We start from the raw sequence: 19,152 nt of genomic DNA on the forward strand, positions 1-19,152 counted from the left end.
GTTTTCAGACCCTTTGCCAAATGAATTCCATGGCGACGAAGTCGCCGTTCGGTCAAAGGCCTTTGCCAAAGGAAAAAATCCTTTGCAGGACAAAACCACCTTAAACTATACTAGTTTTCAACGTTGAGGGGGTTAATATCCTGAACAGAGAAATAGTACAGGCAGAGGGTTTGGAAGCCAGACTAAAATTGGCCGCGCATTTGGCCTAGTTTGCGTTTAAACTGAGAAAAGGCCGAGCTCGGCGGCTCGGCCGCGACCACCTCCAGAGCGTGGCCAAATGCGAGGCCAATTTTGGCCTCGCATTTGGCCTTTTGCGCGTTTACACCGATGGGCTCGGCCGCGGCTTGGCCACGGCCGAGCCTCACACTGTAAACGGGGTCCATTACTTGAACCTCCTTGGTAAAACTATCACCTTCCTAAATCTTCAAACTACTAGCAGCACCCGTGGAAATCCACGGGTCTGAGGGGCTTAATTTTTTTTTCTCATAATACGATTTTGCACATTTTTATTGAAGAAATAAAAAGAAAAGTCTTCTCATTCTTTCGTTAATTGTGCTGTCTTCTAAATGACCATCACCCTTCCCAGAAATTTTATAATACATTTTTGTAGTATATGCCAGGCGATCCGGTCCATTGGTAGGGATCATTCCCGCCACTACTTGCTTTTATTATAGAACTTGAGTTTCGAGGGGTTATTTGCACCCGTTGAAGTCCAACAGTTGTCTTGTTGCCCCTCACCCCTCCCCCCCCCCCTCACGCACACACACATTTCCACCTCCGCAGGGCAAAAAACAAAAACATTCAGGGAAAAATTACCAAAAACGCAAATGAGATTCCCCGAAAGTTCTGCCCACAGGTTGTTCCCGTCGAAACGGGAAGATATCAACACTATGACTTTGATTACCCCCTGCTCTTGCATCCACGCGGGCACCCGCGGGAATCCACGGCTGGTCTCAAGGCTTCGGTTTGTTTTGTGGTTTTTTTTTTCATGTTTCTTTTCCCCACGTTATGAGAGAAAAATAAGATATTTTCGTCTTCATAATTTTGCTCCCTCCTTTTTGTTTTTAATCACCAAAACTTGGCTTGATATATCATATTAATATAGAACTACATCTGCTTCAGATTGTACATTATCATAATTAATATTAGGCCTACAATTATTGCTCCTATTATTGTTATTATTATATCATTATTATTATTATCCTTATCATTATCATTATTATTATTATTATTATTATTATTATTATCATCATCATTGTTATTATTTGGGGAGGGGGAGATCATAGTCATCAGGTTTAATAGGCACCCGTGTGAGTAGGTTCTCACGACCTCGTATTTTTTTTCTTTAATATTTTTCCCATGTTATGGAAGAAAGAAGAATATATACATCACTGCATTCGTCTTCATTTGCTCCCTCTTTTTTTTTTTGTCACCAAAACTTGGTTTGATAGACCATAGAACCACACATTCTATTTCCACTTGCAATTTTAAAAATAGGCGGTCGGCAAAGCGAGGTTTTCCTCTACGTCCGCTCATCTTATGAATATGTATGATTACAGCAGCTCTGCAGTAAACGAATGGACACAGCTGCGCGTGTAATCTGATATGTAAGGGTACGATCGGCAAATATATTTAGCCGCGTCCTAAACAGTCTGCGTACAATGACACCGGACTTGAGAGCAAACGGCGAGCAAACTAAATGACGTACCTGAGCTGCATATAGTATTCTGCAGTTGTGCAAAATACAATTACATAACCAACGTTCGTTGTTTTCATTTGGGGACGCCAATAATGGCGAACTGTACGTAAATGCCCTTGTAGTCCATATCACGCACACACAGATTCGTGTAACCATCGTCAATACATTCAGTACACGTAACAGGCGGAGGCAAAGGTACATCACAGAACTATATACACACAGTGTAGAGTGTGTATAGAGTTCTGCGAGGTACATTGTGTGTGTGCGTGCGCGTCCGCCGGAAGATGTCAGAGATTTCGCTGCACCATCATCTTTAGTATCCCCCAGTGTCTCTGCAAGCTAAAAGATGGAAGATCGAGAAAGCAGGAGGCCAGCGCAGGTCCGTGAATATTGAAACGCTCGGCTCTTTCGTCACGCACAAAAATGCATTATGCATATAGCTAATTAATTTTTCTTTTTCGTCCTCGACGTCGACACGGAGGCGGAGAGGGGACGAAACCCGCGCCATTCGATGTAGGATACTCTCCTGCGGCCGACGGCACCGGTCGCAACTGCCCGGAGCCGACGGCTCGGGAGGAGATAGAGAAACCAGCAACGCCGAAATAAAACAGGAAATACATAAGGCCGCGACAACAACAACAACTTCGAGTATTATAGTATAGGATATTTTTCCTACACCTTCAAACAGGCTATTAAAGGGACTGTACAGTACTGGTTGAGGTGAGAATTCAACTTGCAACGTTTTGTGAGATATTTAGAAACCACTCTATGCAATGTTAAAAATCTTACAATTCTAAGGGGAATCAAAAGTTTATTTGATGAAAATCGGTTTTGAAATGGCTGAGATATAGTATCTAAAAACAATGAGATCCTGATAAAAGTTGTGGCAAGTCAATTTTATTCTGATTGCATTTTTGGATATATATCTCAACCATTTCAAGGCCAATTTTCATCAAATAAATGCTGAATCCTTCTTGAAATTACATGGTCTTTCATTTTTCATAAGAGGTTTCTCATTATCTCACCCAAAAAAAAAAAATGTTATATACCTAAATCCTCACCTCAACCAGTACTGTACAGTCCCTTTAATCACTGGTCAAGCTTATCTGTCATCTTGCTTCAAGATCTCTTTATCTATTGTAAAGTGTGTGAATAACCTAGAGTGAATGCACTACCTAATTGAAGGCAAAACATGTCATGTAAGAAGTTCATCTTCAAGCAACAATGTACTGTACCAAACTGTAATTATTACAGAACTATAAATAGAGCAGTATTAAACTGCTGTAAGTTTTGGTATAGGCATTTACACATTCATCCTAGTCCTACTGAATTCCTCCCTTTTTTTAAAAAAACAATTTACTTGGTCTGAACTTACAGGCAGTGTATGCCAACATATATTTTGGAAAATAATCTGCATGAGAGCTTTTAATGAGTCAATCTGCAGCAAATTACATGGAAGTTTAAAACTAAGAGTCATCCTGTCGCTCATACCTTTTCATGCGCGATGTCACTTTAAAAGAGAAATAACTAAATCAGTGCATACAGGAAAAACATTGGGAATATAACGCCACAAAAAGGCAAATAAATTCTCCTCTATTTCTATCTTATGCTTAAAATTACAAAAATAGTAACTTTCCAACTTTTTCACTAGACTTGGGAATGATACATGTACATAACACATCCTGTATTGTGAACATTTTGCTTGAAGCCAATAAATTGTTCTTTTTTTTTTGTCAGTGGATGAGGTTCAGTTATCATTTCAATTCCTTAAAAAATTTTCTACACTGGTCAAACATTGTATCATTGTTCCCTTGCGATTGCAACTTGCGATTGCAAGTTTTATGATATTGCCCACAGACCTTTTTTCTTTAATTGACCTTCATTGACCCCTAGCACATTGGTCCAATAGAATCAAGTAAAATAGCTGTTGGTTGGGTTACCATACGCAAAATCTCGGAACTCGGTTGCGATTATTGATACTGACGCAGCATTTTGCATAGATATTCTACACCAATCTCACTTCATTAGGGATAGTGAAAAATCAAAGCTTTTACTGAAATATCTAGTTTTCCTCTTTGTTGGTGTAGCCACAAAAATCAAAAACTATTTTTGGCTGCACAGTAAATCATTCAAGTTTACATTCGTAATCCACTTGTGTGAGATTGTGGCTAGTAAAAGTCTGCAAATGAGGAAATTCCCAGAATACAATACCAACAACTGAATATCCTCTGAATGAGACTAGTAATGCAACAAGGAAGTGGCTATTTTCTTTTTCTTTTAAGTGGTCTGTTCAAGCACGGGGATGCTGCTGTTTTCATTCTAACGAAACATAACATGCACTTCTGCGTAATCGAGAAACAGAATATGGTGATGGGATAGGCCTTCTCTATCTCTTCTCTTTCTGTAATGTATCTCACTATCTCTCCCTTTCTCTCTCACCCTGTCTCTCTCTTCTCCCTCTCCTCTTGAGATATTTCTATTATGTAAATCTCTCTCTCTCTCTTCTTCTTCTTTTTCTCCCTCTTCTCCTATCCTTCTCTCTAGAGTCTGTCTATCTATCTATCTATCTATCTATCCATCTATCCATCTATCCATCTATCAATTCTATTCTTTCCCATTTTTTTTCATTCACTTTTCTTCCGGCGTACTTGTGAATGGGACATGAGTCATGGCGGATGTCTCTGTCAGGATTGCACCCTCCTTGTTCCTTCCTCTCAATTCCAATTCATACTGGTTTTCCTGTCATTGACATTTTGACAAGAGCGAGGAAATGCTACGCACACCTACGCACAGAGTGGACGCATTATCAGGAGGTAAGGGGGGGGAAAAATCCCTCCTTTTATGACGACAACGGCTTGGTACGGAGAAAATAAACACAAGTAGTTCTGATTACAACCAGAAGAAAAGATCAGCAAATGGGGAAATCCTGACATTGAATACGTTCGATATCGATTCACATGTTGCATGTGCATATGTGCAGTATAGTACATTAGCATTTTTAAAATCATTTATGGGGCAGCAGGAAGTACTGTCTCTGTGTATATCACACTGTGGATAAATGAACACTTTTCAAGCTTGCTGAAACAAGAAATATTGGTCTGACTATTAGACTAGGGTGCTTCATATATGTGCTTCTGAGCAACTGCAAGCTTGGTAAAAATGCTGGCACAGTGACATGTATTGTGACACTTTTTTTCCCCGTCATTCGCTTGTTTTGTTTTTGTTTTGAATTTTACTAATGTACTATGAGACACCATATTGTACCACGAATTTCTCAAGAGATTTGTATGTGTTCTGTGCTTAATTAAACTCATTAAGATGACCAAAGAAGGTGACAGGATGAACATGGATGGAGAAGAGTAACAATATCTGCTAAAATCATATGCAGATAAGTGTCAAAGTGCTGTCAGAGGGTATTTTACTCATATTTTTCAGTGCCTTCTTGGGTAATATTATAATGGAAAGCAGGAAATTAGAAATGATAAAATTGGGTCAAGGTTCCTTTTCTTCTCTGGCGTCAAGTGCAAAGTAACACTCTCTCCCTTTGTGATCCTTTGGAATGAGTTGTTGAGAAAGTAAAATCACGTTAAGGCAATATACAACGTACACATACAATTGTAGTACTGCTTTCTTGCACACACCCAGCCTGCAGTTATTTATTTAGGTTGTTTATTTGAATTTCAACTACACATGTGTGGTAGTGACCACAAAATCCTTTACAGAATAGCCTAGCCTGTATGCCTATGGGGCAACTGGAAAGATATTGGTTACCCCACCTCTTTTGTAGCTATCATCCACTACTGATCTTGTCAGTTTGGCACTTTGTGTCCCATGGAGCTATTTACACTTGAGCACTATTCTCTTCTACTACACACCATACCAAAAGACAAGAAGTACTAGCAGTACTGGTTTTCAATTCTTACAGTATAAAAATTATTAGCAGAGGTGTCTGCAACTTTGGCAGTCCAGTAAAGCAAGCTCTTGCAGTTGGATGGGCAAAAGGAGTGTGGCTGCATGAACCTAATGGTCTATCTAAACATAGGTCACGGTCAGGGAAACTATTCGTGACAGGGTTGATATCAACAATAACTACTTACAAGTTACAGTGACATTCATTGACATAACTTCAAGTTAACTACATAAACTTTGTGATAGCGCAACCCCAGGGAGATTAAAGACACTGGAGAATGTGTGAATAGGCCTACTCTCAGAGTTTACCTTTAATATTCTAATCTTAAAGTTTACTCAATGCTCTTGACCACAAGATTTCTTGCAGTTATATCATGGATACCTCATGATAAGCCAATCAATGAGGGATGCACTCAGCATCATAGTTTTAACAGCCTATCAAATAGCAGTTGTCATCAAGCTCACTTTAAGCCTGACCCTGTGAGCACCTAGAAATTTTCAGCAAATGAACGGAGAGAAAAAAAAATTAATACCGATGGGAATTACTTGCACACATTTTTACATGTACCCTTGCATACACTTTTTAAAGACAAATTTAGGTTGATTATCATGCTTCTGTGATACTGGTTCTACCAACACAGGCCTACCCTAGCAACACTTTATACCAGACATAATACCATGAATTTTGAAGTATGACATCATTACGAGAAGCATTATTACACTCATGTCTTCTCTTTCTTTCATACTGGGGCTTTTAATGAGACTTCTACTTAAAGGGAACGCAAACCCAAAGAGCAATGTGAATTGAGTGAAAGCAGTAACATTAGTAGAACAAAAAAAAGACAAAAAGAGTAGGAAAAAAAAACAGGTAATGTAAGGGAAGGAAGTTCATGACTTCATGCCAAATATGAAGAAATAACAAAAGAAAAGTGCAGAAAAATAAATCATCACCTGACAACCATCCTATGGAACACTGGAGCTATGCGAGACATGGCTCTCTCCAGCTCACTTTTCAAAAAATGCCATCAAAAGAAGACAAAAAACAGAAGCTGAATCTCCCACAAGAAGAAGAAGAAAAAAAAAATGCTATAAAAAGAGGGCAAAAATACAGCTACTCTGGGGTCATGTGTTCTCAATTACATATGCAACGTGCCTGCATGCCATTATGCCAAATATGGCAGGGAAGGCTTGTGCCTACAGCAGGGTGATGGACATGACCTGCTGCCAGGCACATGCCAGGGCTGCCATAATTGGGGGAGCAGGCCTATAAGGCATGGGGCTACCCAAACAAGGCCAGGCGGGGTCAAGAGGCCATGGCCCTTTTATGGCACACGCCAGGCAAGCACATCCCTCTCAATGGGTCTTGGAGGAGTGAATCTCAGGGCTGGCTAAGGGCGGGCCTAGTGTCTATCATCTAGTCTTGGCTTGGCAGGCAGTCTTGAACTGGTGCACTTCCTCAACAGTGTATCCATTGTGCCAGGAACAATTTTAATTCTGTTATATTCACTTTGCAAGTATAACATTCTGTTTCCTCGTTCGATTCTTGTCATCAAAGCATGTAATACAGCAAAAAGGTCACATGTTTCCGTCTATCATTATATCTTGGTTTCAATGAAGATTCCTACATGTAGGCCTACATGTACATTGAGGATTCTGCTGATAGGAGATCCGTGGAACTACAACTGTACAGTCCATGAATATAATAGATAGCTTTTGTAAAGATTGGGCTGGGATTATAACACAGCAAAATTTTGGTAATAAGGAGTGTTTGGACGAGAAATAGCTTGTACTCTTTTTGAATAACACATTACAGAATGGACTGAACACCAATTTAAAAAAAAGGAATTTTGAGGATCAGTAAAAAAAAATTAATAACAAAAGTAAGTACTAATATAAGGAAGTAGAGCTCTCTAGGAAGCACAGGGCTATCTATGGTGGAACTCATCACATTTGAACCCTATTAATCAGCATTTCTCTCAAATTTCTAAGGGAACCTCAAAACATCCTCATTTTCATTGTTAAACTCTGCATTTTGTGCGTCTTTAAGTAATGTACACTATTCAAATAATTAGAAATGCACATATCCATTGTATCGCTAAAAGATAATTATTATTTTCTACATGACTTTATCCACGGTATGAGAACTACCTGGGTTAAAGCATTATGTGGTAACCTGAGCATTATGGGTGAGCTTCGCCCACTCTGTTGATGATTTCTTTGCTACTCATAATTTCTTCTAATTATTCTGTTATGACAGGTGAAGGCTGGGTCACCCATTCGATCTGTTAAAATTGTTGCTGTATTCTCTGTGAGACTGAGACAGGATGGCGTCGAGCAAAAAGTGAGATCCTCGTTTCAATTAGTCTATGTCCATTCTTTCCACTTGGGGGAAGAAGAAAAAAAATGGAAGCCTATGATCAGGAAGTGCACAAGGGAAAGAACAAGCCACATATTTGTACACATGCATGAACATTTCTAACAAAAAAAGTCTTGTAAGTACACACATGATCGAGGTGACGATTCAGCTTGAACGTTCTGCGAGATATTTAGAAACCACTCTATGAAATATTAAAGAGCATACAATTCTAGGGGGAATCAAAAGTTTATTTCATGAAAATCAGTTTTGAAATGACCGAGATATCTAAAAACAAGGTAAAACAAAGAGATCCTAATAAAAGTCGTGGCCTGTCGATTTCATTAGGATCGCTTTTTAGGATATCTCAGCCATTTCAAGGCCAATTTTCATCAAATAAACGTTGAATCCTTCTTGAAATCACATGCTCTTTCATATTTCATAAGAGGTTTCTCAATATCTCACCAAAAAATGTTATAAACCTGAATCCTCACCTCAACAAGTACTGTACAGTCCCTTGAAAATCCCCTTTGACATAGTAGTATCCCTTCTCAGCAGTCAGCACTGCCATCATGAAGGAATCAATTATAAGTCAGTAAACTTGTTTTTATATCTTACATCTACAGAAAAAAAAATGAATATTTCAATCCATGCTATGCCATTCCCTCACCACCCCCCCCCCCCCCCCCCCCCCCACACACACACACATACACAAAAGCTGAGTTGCAGTAGGTGAGGTTAAAAAAAAAAAGCGCTTTGGGTCTGAATTAGCAGACTACAGTCTACCCCACAGTGAGTGCCTGGTTTGGGTTACACTGATATGCCTGCCCAGCTTTGACAGTTAGTCTTGCCTGCTTGTAACAGTTGACAAAATGAATGGAGTTAACTGACCCCCCTGACAAAGGTGAACAGCATTCATGTAGTAAATCTCAACAGCCACCATTCACTGAGTGATATTCACTGTTGTGGTTCATAGAGTAGATTTTCAGTTTTTATCAACAAATACTGGGGGAAAAAATCCCTAAGCATTCATGGCACGTGTATTCTCCAGCTGCCTGAAACAAAAATGATAAATCTCTTTTAAAATATACTAGAACTTTGCTTTGTTTTCCCTTATTCTCTTTTACTTATTTTCAGACAACAGTTTTATGAACGAACAATAGATGCTTGCCCACACACACAAAGTAGGCGGAGTTACATGAAAACTAACAAGCAATCAATCAAGAATACAGGATTTTCACCTGTGCACAGTAAGCTGGCATTTCAATTTACAAATCAAAAAGAAAAAAAAAGGGGGGGCAAAAGACTGGTTAAGTTTGAAAGAGAAGCACTTCTGAGATGGGACTTTCATCTTGGTTTTTGTGGAGCATATATGGACAGTTGCTAAGCAACTTTGAGGGACTGCTTTGTGGGGAGGTTACAATATGATTGTATTGTGAAGGTTAGCCAAACTCAGGACATATTCAGGTATCTGTAAAGTTTGGGGAAACGCACTCACAGCAGGCTCTTGTAAGCTGCCCAATTCACAGAAGAACTATTGAAGGGTTACAGACTTCAATAAATCTTTGAAGAGGTTCATCTGATTGGTAAATCTCTGATAAAAAGCGAATTTCATTAGTTCACAATCAAAAAAGGGTTACACTTACAAGGCGTGTCTTCATCAGCCCGAAGTTCAAACTAGCGGGACATTTTGCGGTCTTAGAAAATAGCCCGATACAGCGAATATGCGTCTTCATCAGCTCGAACAGCCTGCTTCGGGAAATTAGTCCGAAAATTGACGCATGCGCACTTTGCAATATTACTCTGCCTGGCTCGCGGTTCGAAAGTGGATTTCCCCGCTCAAAATCTCCTGTATCACCGTATGTACGATTCTACAACCAGGGAGGTGAGCAGTACAGCAAATTCTCTCCAAAGGGATATTAATAACGCTGCTCTTTCTTCATCCAGTGAGGCATCTTATATGAAATTAACGAATTGCAATGTTTAAACAAATCCAAAATGCACACAATCTGCGAGAATCTTCAGCTAAGGTAGAGTGGACCAGAAGAAGAAGTTTACAAAAGAATAGCTAGCATGCACGGCACTGAGTTTTAATAGGGAGGTGAGAGAAATCACCTCCCTGGTTTTAAAGATGACAACAACAGTAGGCCTATAGTACACACATGTGATCCTTGAATACACCGTGCGTGTAATGTACTAGCTGCTTGTATATGCGCTTTCCATTGCCAGCTGGCTAACCAGAAGCGTGGAGGGATCGAGAAAATTTCGGGCTGATGGAGACGCACCCAAGATAGCGCGCTATTTCACGAATTAGCGCTCTAGTTGACGAACTAGACCAAGATTTTGGGGGAAATTTTCCTGATCAAATAGCGCGCTATCTGCGTCTTCACTACACAGATAGCGCGCTATTTTGACATCGGACTAGTTTGGTAACCGCAAGATAGCGCGCTATTTTGAAACTTCGGGCTGATGAAGACACGCCTACAGACTTCTTTTGACCTAACCTCCTCATTAACAATACAACATGTACAGTAGGATTCATATCGCAATATGTTTTGGTGCACATACTGTATTTGCAGATTGGCAAATCTAACAGGCCTGCACTAGTTATGGGTTTTACACTGCGATGGGCAGCAATAATATCTGCAGATTGGACCAATTTAAGGGAAATTATCCCATCAAATGTCCGAGAAATACTTTGCCTGTTTTTCAACATTTTTCTTTGTAACTGTTCTTCTGTACAGGATGAGATTCCCCCCATTTAGAGAAGATGAATCAAGGATTAAGAGTCTGGAAATATTCATAGGACACATTTGCTGGGCATTCAAACTCCCACAAAAGTGACAGAATGCAACCAAGTGGGTCATGTTGAACTTAAAATCAACTCATCACAGAAACAACAAAAAGATTTGTCTTACAATTGCATGACAGATGCATTAATAATACATGTATGATAATCAAAGTAACAATGATGATGAAGATATAATGATAATAATTATACTTAAGTAATTCTGATACTGAAAATAAAAGTCATAACATATACCTCGTCTGCATCATAGAAACCACTGGATACATCATACATATTGGTTTGTTTTTACTTGCTGGTTTTGCATAGAGCATAAATGACTGTACTGGGTCATATTGAAACAGAACAAACCTTTGCATTTAAGGCTTCTTCGTCACTGACTTGATAGGAAAGCTCTGTCTCCTCGAAGCCAGTCGCACTCATGCGTTGGTCTGGGTTGTGGTGGTGATTATCCGAAGGGATGTCGGGGGAGTTCAGGCAGGTTTGAATCAACGCTTTCCCGCTCTCGCTCGTGATCATCGGCTGCAGCTTGCGTGTGGCAAACGTGTAGACATGCCCTGTTTCACTGGCCACTAGGAGCATTACTTGGGTACCAGTCAGCGTGGAGAGTTCATATGCCTATAAGAACAAGTGAACAGCCCAGTTTCATACGTAATCAATCTCTCCGGAGCAGCCAGGTTTTCACTTGTGACATGGCAGGAGATGATACAATGTACCAGTGTCATTACAGGAATGAAATCAGTGTGACTGGTGATTAATTAATCTTTCTACAGCAGAGTGTGAGGTTGAAGTCAGCCTGCTAGCAGTGCCTACAGTACAATGCATGGGTGGAAATGAAAAGGGTCTTAAGATTAAAGGACAAGTCCACCCTTCACATACATGTGGATTGAGAGAACGCAGTCAATATTAGTAAAACTGCCACATCAGTGAAAGTTTGGGGAAAATCAGACAATCCGTTCAAAAGTTATGAATTTTTACAGTATCTGCACAGTCACTGCTGGATGAGAAGACTACTACAGTGTGTGATGTCACATACGTAGAGCGATATCAGGATTTTCAAATAAACAGAGAATTTCACAAAATTTTATTTTTTGAAAAAAGTGCACATTTCCTCGACTTGTCACTGATGTATGTTAAGGATAATATCATTCCCCCTGCCTTCTGAAAGAGGGAAGTTGAGTATTCTTTAATTATGCAAGTTGTAGTAGTCTTCTCATCCAGCAGTGACTGAGCATAAACTTTAAAATATCATAACTTTTGAACATTTTGTCCGATTTTCCTCAAACACTCACTGATGTATTCTACTAATATTGCTGCATTCACTCAATTCACATGTCTGTGAAGGTAAACTGGCAGCTTACAGGGAATGCATAAAAAATATAGCCAGTACAGAGAGGTATATGACACAAAACTAATCAGAAACATTAAAAAAAGAGTAATTTGAAGTTAGTCTGCATCACAACATTTTCTTTATGATAAATACTAGTTGTACATCTTCATTTTGTATTCTAAAGGCAAACTATCAAGCCACAATATCAAATGTCAGTTCATTCATCAAAGACGTATGTGGGAGATAGTAATACACATCTTCTGGGTAAATCATACATGTAAAAGTGTTGAATACAATACATTGTGTACATTGAGTGAAATGTAAAATTGTTAAGAGCTACATGTACTCAGCAACTCTACTTGCCATTTCCTGTTGTTTTCATATTAATAAAGGAGGTGTATCAATGTAAAACTAATCACTTGGGGGTGGGGTAACATGCAACAAAATAAAGAGATTGGAAAACCATTTGGATATTACAATGTACTACACATACTTTGAGAAGCAGATGTATTGTACAATCACAATTATCTGAAGACTGTGCCATGACATCCTTTGTGATATTACAATTGTACTTGCATAATCAATGCCTGCTTTGTTTTGCGACAAATAAACAAATAAAATATAATAAAAATAAAATATTATAGAGCCTTATCACTCACTTGTTTCCTTTAAAGAAAATGAAGGAATAAATAAGGAATAAATAAATAAACAAATCATTAGATAAATGTTGTACAGCTAGCATTGTACGAATCTGCTTACTATCTATATCCAGGACACACAATTACAAAACGTTAACTCGAAACACAGTTTAAGGAAAATAACTGTCATTGTTGGATTCACAAGAAAAGTGCATTTAAAAACAAAATCAGTTTATTCCTTGACTTTACCTTGATACATACATGGATTCAGTGAATGCAAAAACACAAGTAGTACACATAGGTAAAGCTTGAGGAAAATTGGACAATCAGTTTAAAAGTTGAGAATTCTTTAGTTACATGTAAATATCCATGTGCTCTCATTGCTGAATGAGAAGACTAGTACAACAATTTGTGGAATCAAAGTACAATGTACATAGCAACAATATAAAAAAAATAGAGTTAAAAAAAGATGAGTTCAACGTAGTATTATTCAAATTTCTGGCATGACGAAGAAGAACTAGACTTACCTCTTTCAGAATGCTGGGGAATAATATTACTCTTAATATGATACGTCAGTAATGAGTCTAAAGAATGTGTACATGTACTTTTCATTTCAAAAATACATATGATATTATATTTGTGGAATTCTCTGTGCATTGTCTTTTCATCATTGTTGTATCATTGTTGTAATTTTCCTATGCAGTGATGACAGCACATGGATTGCACTTGCCAGAAATCCATTTCTTGATCATGTTCACCTGAAGCTGAAGGCAAATTAACTGGATGCATTCCCTTTTGGCTTGCCATGAACGAAAACCATGCATCCATATCCAGTACTTCAAACCATGCATCCAGTAATTACTGGTCGCATGGTTTTCTAGCCAATAAGCATCTCTTAACTTACTGAGTTTGAGTGCGCAAAGGCTTGCTTACTGCACAAACCTTTGCTACAAAAGTGCAAACTCTTGCTGCAAGTTTCTGACAACATGTTTATAGCGGCTGGCGCCGCGCTGGCTGTCCTCTGCTGTGAGGTAGCATGCTGCCAGTAAAAATCAGGTTTACGTACAGCTCTCAACCAAAGAGATTGCAGGATTTTTGCTACCCATCTTATAACATTTGAATATCTTGTCTAGTGCAGTGGGTCTGTTAAAAAATGTAAATTAATCTTTCATTTTAATATAAGCAGGATATTCTCCTTGTGACCTAGCCCGACCAGACGCTGTCGCGACATACCTACGTACAGCGACTGGGCTGTGTATAGTTACTTGTGACCTTGACATATTAAAATGTAAATATGAATGACTCACATAACCACTCACAATTTAAAGACTCACAAACCTGTTACCAAAGACAATGTAATCTAATAATAAGTACAAACTTTTGAGTTGTGTGTCACACCATGCTCACAGTCACAATCACATCCACATGATAAGCAGAAAAATCAATAGAAGGTCTACCCACTAAACTGTTATTGTTAGAATAAATGGTCAGAAAATAGTGCCTTTTAAGAGAGAGTGACAAGTTTGTTTGTGAATGTGATGTTCACTGTGGATGTAATACGTACCTTTTTCATGATGCCCGTCTTCCTTTTGCTGAAAGTTGTGTATCGTCTCAACTTATTGTCAATAAATTCCATTTTAATTTTTACCCTCCCTTTGGTCTTCTTGTGCTTCCCTGCTGCCTTTTCCAGATCAGCGGGGGTGAGATGAGTCAAGCCCGGGCCCAATCCGGGCTCATCCAAGTCATGATCCCGCTCGGCCAATTCGGAGCCTGTTCCAACGGAGCTACTATCACTGTCAGCCAGGCACGCTCCATGATCGCCGCTGCCATTTTTCAGTTTTTGAAGTGGCGAAAACGAAATCGTAGTCATTGCTACTTCTTCCTAATCGACCAGCAATACAAGTCCAATCAATTTTCAAACATTAAATGATCTTCACGATTTTTATTTCGCGGTACGAATCCTATGCCCAAAAGCAGAGTATGATGTCTTCCTCATAAGGAAACAGGATGCCTTTCCAGCTGAAGAAACGTACGCCAAAATAAAATAGTGCAGCAAATTTATTGATCTTTTCTTATAATTTTATTCAAACTCACTCTATTTGAGGATACGAGAATGATGACTCAAACTATTTAATTAATGTCAGTGCTTAGATTTGGGAGCAAAACTCATGATTACATGTTCTGCGTATTAATATTACGCGGAGAGATATGTAGAACGACCCATGTCACCGTAAAGGAAATGGGTCTACCAAATATGGCGGATATGGCCTCCGATGGCCTCCAAATAAGGGGAGCGGTTTCCTTCTTTGGTAACGAAAGTGCGCTGCATTTGTACAGAAGGGGTGGTGACTTCTGTAATGTATGCACATATCGTCGCTTGCCCGGAAGAAGGGAACGAGCGCGCGAATACGCGTAAAAATAGATTTCGAGAAAAGACCTGCATGAGGTAAGATCATAAGCAATATCATAAGATTTGTAGATTATTCATTATAGCCACTTTAGCTAGTACCAAATTGGAATATTATCTGTTCACTTGTGAATTTTCAGCAGTATTGATATTCAAATATCAAAGATATAGTCAATTGAAACTTTAAATTGCGATTTTCTCGAAATCTATTTTTTACGCGTATTCGCGCGCTCGTTCCCTTCTTCCGGGCAAGCGACGATATGACAACACAAAGTCCATGTGCGTTTGTTTGTCAGTTCAAAATACAGACCAAGCTCGAGGCAATACAAATGTGGAATACATACCCGGTATATAAGCATGATTTACATTTAATTCATATAGGGTTTGAAGCTCTTCACGAACGGATTGCACACAAATCGTCAATGCATTTATATCAATATGGAGAGTATGGGTGCTAGTACATATATCACACACAGACTTCGGCATACGTCAGTCTATTTTTATACATCGTATGTGCATTTCATGCGGTACACAAACACTCAAAACTGTAGATCGCGTCGCTGCTTTATAGCGGACTTGTCCAGTTAGAATCAGGTCGGCGAATAGCAGGGATAGCTTTTTTTTTCGCAGAGGGAAGTTACAATGTTTAAGTTCCCAATTATAATATCGTGTAACACTTTTAGCGACCTACACTCTTTGTTTCGGTCGCAACTGCGTGCACTAGGCTCAGGGCATCACCTCCTCACAACTCACTCCCTATTTGTACAAAATCATTATTCATCGAAATTATTTAGCACATAAGAACATATCCTGTGCTTTGAAGTAACCACTGCATAGTATAGGCCTATTAATTCCCAGAATAATGTGATGTCAAAGATGTTTTTCTTCCATTTCAATAAGACATATCATAAGGGAGCTTTCATAATGAGGCGATGACGTCATCCTCTCACAACATGACTGTCCACTTCATAAAAGATTGCGCTCGACTGACATTTCCGTTTCGTAAGTGATACCTCATGAGAAACTTTGTAGTAATTCACTCAATTTGGAATCAAATCCCGATGCCACATGACACCAAGTTTTTGCTTTTGTTCTGTTTTCTCTACCTGCTATTTGTGCTATCATGATCGAAGTGCTTTGCATTTGTGGCGGAGTTGCACTTTTACATCTTTGATTTTCAGATATTCACCCTTTATCGATAAATTAAAGACAGAACATTATTGGCTCTAATTGAGATTATAGACCAAGCTCCCGCGTTGGTCACGTATAACGTGTCACGTAAGTTGAAAAGAAAACAACAACAACAACAAGATCTGTTGTGCCAACTATAGGGCACCTTGGCTTTAAATGCAATGTCAGGATTAAGGGAAACTAGTGACCTGTTAGAAATTAGAATCGTATAAGAATTAGGCGGATTATGAAATTGTGAAGTTTCGCTAATCTTTGCAAACCCAGTTCTCTGAGAATTGATAATTATGAATACGCAAATGAGTAAGTTTACGATGCCATCACGTCAAAATTTTCCTCTGATGTTCCTCTGAAAAGAAAAATATGAAACTTTAGTTTTGGCTATATAAAAGTGTAAAAAGAAAGTTTTCCTTGCTACATCAGGATTTCAAGATAATGATTATTCAAATTATATTTTAAGACTTGCAAAAATAGCGTTTTGAACTAATAACCTGCAAATTTCAAAATTGTGTATACGTGTACAAACTTTCGACACCTTGTGAGGCAATGACATCATGCGAACTCATTCATTTTGCTCATTCATGTTGACTTTTCAAGAGCTGTTTGGTGAAAATGAGAGAAAATCAGCATTTTCATGCCTTCCTTAATTTTTATTCGATTTTGATCAAATTTTCACAGTCGTGCTCGTGAAATGTACTCTTTCTGATCAGCCTTATACCTTTAACTGGTTCGGACTTCCCCTTTAAATGACAACTCCGGACTTTAGTATATAGGAAGTTACAGAAAAAAAGAAAGAGTAAGATTTTACAAGCACAAACCATTGAGAATTTGATCAAAATTGTATAGAAATTAGGTATTCTATAATGAAATTGTGAGTGAATAATGACGCCACCACCTCAGTACTTGCTCTATAGTTAATACATAAAAATCTTAAAATTTTCCGTGGACTTTTTTTTTTCAGACGAAATTATGCTTCATAACATGACAGTCTCAAATCTTTACATTTTTAAATGGTCGTTATTTTAGAGTTATTCTGTCAGAGATCAGAGAATAACATGATGTTTTAGCAGAAAATTGAATTTTCGTTTGTTTGTTTGTTTATTTGTTTTAACACAATGGAAAATCGTATATAGGTTATGACAATTATCATCAGCTCACTCATCTGTTAGAACTGTTTTGTAGAACTGTTTTGCAAAAAAAAATTGCAAATCTTTACAATTTTTAAATTTCCTTATACTTTTGATCCCATTTTGATCAAATACAATTACTGCTATACTGGTAGAATTTTACTCTTTCTTTAACGGGGTCTGGAATTGCCCATTAGATTACTTTCTTCTTCCCATTTCAGCAAGCAAACACTGACACACACACACACACACACACACACACACACACACACACACACACACACACACACACACACACATAGTACACAAGTGAGAACCAAAAGGAAGCGGGAAATAACATAGCCGTCGATAATAGTGAGAAAGACAGACAGTCCTCACGACACGAAAAATAGCCCTGCCTTTTTTAAGTGTTGTGGTTATTGTTGCTGTTTTGTCGCTGTTTTAAGTTGCACAATCGTCACGTAATACAGTCCAAGGAGAAACGTGATTTATATGCCGAGTTGTCGGTGAAATTCAGAACAACGATGGGAGAGAGCCAATCAAGAAAACTGTGTTTTTAGTGTATATCGGTGTCCTCTTTCATGTTGGGATACACTCATTACCCCTTAGTCGTTTGATATTCGGATATTACTTATCTCACATCTTCACGTGTGTTCATCATTATCACGGTGTTTGTGAATGTCCTCAGGCCTGTTATAGACTTTGCTGACATAGAATAAAAGAAAGGTATATGAATTCCTTATAAAATTCACTTGTTTCCATAAAATGAATGCATGCAGATGAAACTTGTGAATTGTCATTTATGCTGGGAAGATGTAATTCAGGTGAGTTTGAGTAGGAATTTTGTTTGAATTTGAAATCCCCTTTTCCCTGTAAATATTAGATTGAAGAAAAAAAAATCAAGGCGAGATCGCGTCCGGATAACAAAGATCAATGATACAAATTACAATTTGTAAACTGTAATTTGCATCTTTTTTTCTTTTTTTTGTATTCGAAAATAGCTATTGCTTTATTTTCGAAAGATTTTTTATGTATAGATTATATGTCTCAAGTGACCCACTGACAAGCCCTGCTTTTCAGTTGGCCACTTCTTTTCCATTCTATTTCATTTTTTGTCAATCTTTCAAGTGTAGGCCTACTTTGATATTTGGTTATTTAATGACATTGTAATGTATGCATAGTCGTTTATACTTCATGATACTTGTAATGTCGTATTTCGGTATTTTCGAGTAAACGATAAAATAGTGACTGTATATAACGTATACATCTATTGTACTTTATTTCACAATTTTGTGAACAAATGGAATGGAAATAAATCTCAACTGAATTGAACTGAATTAAATTGAATTGAATTGTATTTGATTTAATTGATCTGAATTGAATTGAGTTGAGATCTGGATAAAGGGAGGTCGGATAAGAGAGGTCGGACTGTATGAAATTTAGATAAGAGGTGCAACAATATATATTTCATAGTTGTAGAATAATGCTCTTATTGGTCCTGCAATCTAGCAATTAAGATTCCTTCACTCATTGTCTAAGTACTGCAACATGTATTACGTGATCTGTTTTGTGTTGTTTTGTATTGTTTTTGATTTCGTAAGATCAGGCTAAATGCACGGACACTTCATATATCTCATATACGTCCCAGTGAACGCCATGTACCTCATTCGGGGAGCATTTTTAGAATGTATATAT

At 38.2% G+C, this 19,152-nt stretch overlaps 1 protein-coding gene across 1 annotated transcript in view; it reads right to left on the reverse strand.

The window, feature by feature from the left end:
• Positions 1–14,703, reverse strand: part of LOC139725386 (serum response factor-like) — a 35,058-nt gene extending 20,355 nt beyond the window's left edge. The window contains exons 1-2 of the mRNA XM_071636467.1: positions 14,300–14,703; positions 11,119–11,385 (exon numbers count right to left, since the gene is read on the reverse strand). Of these exons, the coding sequence (XP_071492568.1) occupies positions 11,119–11,385; positions 14,300–14,605 (573 nt within the window). The 5' untranslated portion in view covers positions 14,606–14,703. The remainder of the gene's footprint in view (positions 1–11,118; positions 11,386–14,299) is intronic.
• Positions 14,704–19,152: the final 4,449 nt, after the last annotated feature.

Source organism: Diadema antillarum, unplaced genomic scaffold (assembly GCF_040938485.1).
Source record: "Diadema antillarum isolate AM-2024a unplaced genomic scaffold, OU_Dant_1.0 seq00000036_RagTag, whole genome shotgun sequence".
Classification (NCBI taxonomy): Eukaryota; Metazoa; Echinodermata; class Echinoidea; order Diadematoida; family Diadematidae; genus Diadema; species Diadema antillarum.